The 5,447-nt window shown below is 59.8% G+C and overlaps 1 protein-coding gene across 1 annotated transcript; it reads right to left on the bottom strand.

Annotated features, from left to right (window-relative positions):
• Positions 1–1,346: 1,346 nt before the first annotated feature.
• On the bottom strand, positions 1,347–4,727 carry PAFAH1B2 (platelet-activating factor acetylhydrolase 1b, catalytic subunit 2 (30kDa)). The gene is made up of 5 exons (XM_010155823.1): positions 4,628–4,727; positions 4,144–4,233; positions 3,204–3,320; positions 2,487–2,609; positions 1,347–1,924 (listed from the first exon to the last, which is right to left on the bottom strand). The coding sequence occupies exons 1-5, from the start codon at positions 4,706–4,708 to the stop codon at positions 1,646–1,648; spliced, it is 690 nt and encodes a 229-aa protein (XP_010154125.1). The 5' UTR covers positions 4,709–4,727; the 3' UTR covers positions 1,347–1,645.
• Positions 4,728–5,447: the final 720 nt, after the last annotated feature.

The raw sequence follows: 5,447 nt of genomic DNA, 5'->3' as shown, positions 1-5,447 counted from the left end.
CTTCCCGCTCCGGGTAAGCGGCACACTTCATCCGTCCTTCACCCGCGTGGAGCTCACACCTACCGGAAACAACACACACGACGCATGCAATCCAGGCAGAAATCCTGCTACGACCAAACCTACGGGGAGAAGGGAATGTCACGGGGACGGGACGGCGGTGCTACTCCTCGACGGGAGGTCACGGAGCGCGGGGGACACGGGCACCCTCGGATTCAAGAAGGGGCGGACAGACTACACACGGTTACCTGCAGCGGGGCACGGCGAGTCACCCGGACGCTTCCACGCCCCCACCCTCCCCGGGTTAAAATTTGCCCGTTCCTCTGTGATTTACCCGCCGGGACGAGCGCGCACGGAGCCGGGAAGAAGCGTGCCGCAGCGCCGAGCTCCGGCAGGTGAGCCAAGGGGAAGAGGCGCCGTGTAAAAGGGGTTTATGTGCCAGGTTTTTGTCAGCCAGGGCTCCGCCTCGTGGGTCCAACCCAGGGCCTCGCTCAGAAAAGAAACTTTCCGCCTCAAACGACGGGTTGTTTTCACACCATCGACGATGGACGGCGACCGGCCCTCACAGCAGCAACAAATCCCAACCTGAAATCCCACCTCCCCGCCGGCTCCCCAAGGAGCACCCTCCGGGGCGGGAAGAGCTACACCTCGACTGTGCTTCCTAGGGCGAGAGGCTGTAGTCGCTCCAATAACAGTGTTAATACAACGGGAAGGAAATATCCTCCCGGGAATCCGTAAAGCTTCCCGCCGACTCGGGGCTTGCAGAGAGGGGCTGCTGGGACGCGTTGCCTTTGGGAAAAGAAGGATCACACTTAGAAACCCGAGAGAAGAAGGAACAGCGGCGCAAAGAGCCCCGCGGCACCGCGGAGGAGCGAGACGTCGGTTCTAGCGCAGCCAGGAAGCGCGGGCCACGAAAATCCTAACGCGAGCAGCTGGAAAAGCTGACGGCAGCACACGGAGAGGAGCAGAGAACAGGCAGCAGCACCCCAAAAAGCCTGCACTCCCCGCCCAGCCCTGGGAAAAGCAAGCAGCCGGGGAGCGTTACGCGAGGCCGGTTATCCGTTTCTTCCTTTCCACATCCGAATTCCAGTTTCACGCCGCTTCGGAAAGAAGGAGAAAGCAACACGCGTCACTTAACCCCCTCCCAGCCCCGACCCCAGCAAAGAAAGAACCAACCCAGCGGAACACTTGAGAAGGTGGGAGACCAGGTTTGGAAAAATGCATCCGTTCTGGCTTGTGCGAGTGGAATGTGATTCGTGTTCACAGCTACACACAGAGAGCACAACCCCTACAGCCGGAGCGGCCCGCCGGAGCAAAGGGCGGGGCGGCGCGCCTTTTTTTTTGACAACCACAGAGCAACGAGACACGGGAGGGGCACAGAGTGACAGTCCTGTTCTCGGTGTACACGAGGAATGGTTTAAAAGTAAAACTCTTCCGCAGCTAATTTCCTCCTGCAATAAAACCAAGCGAGCCGGCCCTCGCGCGCGGGCGGCCGGTTAACCTTTAGCCTTCCCCCTCAAAACACTAGGAACGCACATCCGGTAACACTCTACAATGGAAAGTGCTTTAAGAAAGAAGGATTCTGTAGTGCCAGTGACGGAACTGATCTGATGGGCTGGGTGACGCTGCCACCGCCGCCGCGGGCTGCTCAGGCCAGGGCGGCTCGCTTCTCCTCGGGGGTCTCCTCCAGCAGCTGCATGATCAGTTCGTGGAGGGGTTTGCAGATCTTGGCGTAGCCCCCTCCCGTCAGGTGCAGGAAATCGAACATGTCGTGGTACGAGATGGTGCCGTCGGAGTGCACGAAGCCGGCGTCCACGTCCAGAAGCTGGACGTTGGGCAGTTTGGGGAGCGAGGTTTTTAGCAGATGGTTCACCTTGGCGTTCTTCTGCCGCAGCGGGTTTGGCTTCTCTCCACGAGGTAGCAGGCCCTGGCGCGAGAAGGAGGCAAGAAAGAGCTCCGTATGGCTGCGGGGGCACCACGGCTCTCGCTTTCCCTTCCGCCTCAGGCTGCCTCTCCACATCTAAGACATCTCTGACGAGGGGAACTCGGCCCTTCAACCACTCTTTGTCCCCTCGGACCCGATTTGAAACGCAAGGGAAGGGGCCAGACGAGCTCCAGGCACAACTGGCGCAGCGCCTGCTTCCCTCGCTTCGCTTTTTCCCCCTTTAACACCCTGGTTTGTGCTCTTCCCACAGGCTTCCGGCAGCGCCCCGAGCGCCACCGCTCAGCTCCTCAGCAGGAGAGGCACCGGTTGCTCTGCCAAGACAAGGAAGGCAACCGGGACTCCCCGCCCGGCCCTGACCTGCGCGCCGCCTCTCCCCCTCACCAGACGCCATTCCCAAAGGGGACAGCAATGCCGCCAGCGGGAAGGAGCACACCCGCCTCCGGCTGGGGCCCGAGATTCACGTGGCAAAGCCGCAGAGGCACGGCGCAGAGAAGAGGGGGCTCCCCCAGCACGGGTCGTTTCCACAGCGCTGCGGGCGACATACCAGTACAATCACTTTGGCCTGTGGCTGCTGGGTGTTTATCAGGCGCACGATAGCCTCGATGCCACCCGCGACTTCCTCTGCTGTGTTTTCGTGATTATTGGTTCCGACCCAAACAACGATGACCTGCAAGGAGAAACAGGGTTTGCAGGTCGACATGCGTGCTTCGCCCGACAGCCCCGTATAAACGTCACCCGCGGCCCGCGAGGCACGTGAAGAGTCAGGCCCGAGGGCAAAGCCAGACTGCAAGAGATCTTCAGCCGTCGCTTGCGCCCGTGTCTGCACAGCACCTCGCTTCAGGCGGCCTCGCCGCCCATCCTGAACGTCTCTGCTGACCCTCTATCATTTCACCATCCCTTCCCAGAGGCCAAGAGCGCACCTCCAGCCCGTGAGCCCCCCCAGCAACTCCCCACGACACGTAGCTGCGGGAGCTCGCCGGCCCCATCAACGCCAGGACTAGCAGGCTGACCCTGTGTCCTGGTGACACACCCTGCTTGGCGTACTCGGCGGTGTAAACCAGGTGTATGAGGAGCGCAGCTCTGTTCCCAGGCACTCTGGTTCGGCCCGACGAGCTGCAATGCCCAGCATGCCCTCAGTGCCAAGGGCTGCTCCAAGGAAAAGCCCTGCTAAGGCTAACGGCTCGCCCTGGTCTGCGCCACGCCAGTGCCGATGCCGCTCGACGTCAGCACGGGGCTGCCTGCTTTGGTTTTCTGCTTGTACCTTCGGTTTAATGTTCTCCAGTTCACCATTCTTCAGCCTCCATAGGACGTGGCCTGTGGTGTCTCCGCCAATCCCAAAATTCAATGCATGAAGCGGGGAGAAGAGCTCTCGCCAGATCTGCAATCAGAAATCGATTTGCTGGTTCAGAGCAGCATCCCGACCGTGAAAGAACGATGCTACACAGGCAAGCCTTGTCTCCGAGGACACTGAAGGTAGCTTCCTCTGAAAACCCGCTGTCGAACAGGGCATCTGAACACAGGATGAGGCTTTTCTGGGGGATCCGGAAGAGACGGAGTGGCTGACATCCAGCACTCAGTCCTGGCACCGGGAAAGTGCTCTCCAGCGGCTACTTGCCCAACTTGTCACAGACACCGAGAGTGCTGGGTGTGCTGCAGAGCACTGTGCCCCGGGGTTCCCTAAGCACGGGCCTCCGAAGGTCTCTATCACCTGAAGGAACTCTTTTCCTCACCAGGAAACAAACCCGGAAAAAGACGGATTACCCCGGGAAGCAGCTCTTGCGGAACAGAGCTGCCGCTACCCCCAACGGCGGGGGGGGGCCCCGCCCCCACGGAGGGTTTGAGAGAAATTGCCGGTGGCAGCCCAAGCTCCAGAGGGTTAAAGGCATCCTGGCCACGCAGGATACACCTACAGAGGTTTAGACAGCGTGCCCTCGGGGCTTGGCTTCGGAGATTCGAGGAGCAGCAAGGGACTCTGCAGTCACTTCAGCGGAAGACTGCAAGCGGCCCACAGAGAGAACCGGCACGGCTCCCTGCAATCACTGGGAAGTTAAGGATAAGGAAGCAGGGTGGAAAAAACGTGGAGGAAAATCACGGTGGAACAGAAGAAACGGGCTGTGTTGCACGTGATCATCAGTTACGGGGTGAGAGGAGGAAACAGGCTGATTCCTACAACCCCCCCGCCCTCCCTTCTTTAACGATACCTCGTACTGCTGCAGCAACTGCACCATGGAGTCACCCACGAAGAGCACGTCGGGCTCCTTGTCCTTGCAGTCCAGGACAAATCTGTTGTGCTGTTAAAAGAAAGCAGCAAGGTAAGCTCCAACCCACAGATCCTCCCCGGTATCTCTGCGGCAGCACAGAGAGGGACAGTTGCCCAACCAGTTTCCCCTGCTGCCACACCGTGCCATTCTCCGCTTAACCCGTGAACCGCTGGACACTCCTCCCCACCAAACAGACCCCAGACACGGCCTCGCTCTCCCTAAGAGTGGCATCTGCACGCTACGTGCACACAAGCCACGGGGCTGTCAGACTCCCAGTATCCTCAGGAATTACAGAAAAGAGGAATTCACGGTTGGTCACAGCTAAAACCTCAGGATGGGAACTGCGGCCAGACGGGGCCCGCGCAGCCCCACCACTGGCTCCCAGGATTCAACCCCAAACGACAACCGCCCCTCCCAGCCTTACCTGTGACATCCACCTGTCATCTCCCTGGATATCTTCGGCGGCGTGTGGAACCGCGGCTGGGTTTGACTCTCCCTGGCTCATTCTGTTCCTGCGGAAAGAGCACTTCAGATGAGCTGATCTCAGCGGCTCTCGCTGCGTGCTAGCGCGGGGGGAAAGGGCTGGCTGGCTCGATACCCACTGCGCTTCCTGACATTCACAACGGACAATTCACGCCTACTCCTACGCGCGTCGACTTCTGGCCGACAACTGCATAGGTTTTCTTCCACGCACGACTGCCAGATCGGCTCTGCTGACAGCCCTCCTGAAGCCGTTTTCCAACTGAACGTTTAGACACGTGAATACCATGTTAGAGCAAACAAAGAGAAGCTCATTCCAGGGGGATGCTCTGCAGAAGCACAGCTCACCTCCGCAAGGCTTTCATAACATAATAATACGTGCTGATAGTCTGAGGATTAGCCCCTATTAGTATCAAGATATCCAGCTTACGACTACTGAGCTCCGCAGTTCAGGTGGATTATCTGGCTTCAGGGGACAGTGCATCACAGCGGTATTGATCCCGAAGGATCTAAATCGGGTTAGGCATCAGACAGAGGCCTAATGCTCCCAGCGACGGCCCTGCGCAAGAGCCGAGCCCAACCCTGCCTCAAGGCCAGCGCAAGCAGCCGCCCGGGGCACCAGTGACATCGGGGTGAGGGCAGCCGGCGGTGGGCTGAAGCCGGCCTCCTCCTTGGCCGAAGCTGCGGTGCAGATCGGGGAGGGCTGTGACAACCGGCCCCCACCCCGCCCGCGGGCTGCAGCACCTGCACCCAGGGCGCAATCA

Source organism: Eurypyga helias, unplaced genomic scaffold (assembly GCF_000690775.1).
Source record: "Eurypyga helias isolate BGI_N326 unplaced genomic scaffold, ASM69077v1 scaffold25307, whole genome shotgun sequence".
NCBI lineage: Eukaryota > Metazoa > Chordata > Aves > Eurypygiformes > Eurypygidae > Eurypyga > Eurypyga helias.
The sequence above is the reverse complement of the archived record's forward strand: the minus strand, read 5'-3'. Positions and strand labels throughout refer to the sequence as shown.

What these genes read in the sequence shown, in the direction of transcription:
- PAFAH1B2 (XM_010155823.1), bottom strand. Translation starts at nt 4,708, where the DNA reads ATGAGCCAGGGAGAGTCAAACCCAGCCGCGGTTCCACACGCCGCCGAA. An exon ending in ATGACAGGTGGATGTCACAG is followed by an intron (nt 4,234 to 4,627) that starts GTAAGGCTGGGA and finishes TTCTTTTAACAG; the next exon opens with CACAACAGATTTGTCCTGGA. An exon ending in AGTTGCTGCAGCAGTACGAG is followed by an intron (nt 3,321 to 4,143) that starts GTATCGTTAAAG and finishes TTCTGATTGCAG; the next exon opens with ATCTGGCGAGAGCTCTTCTC.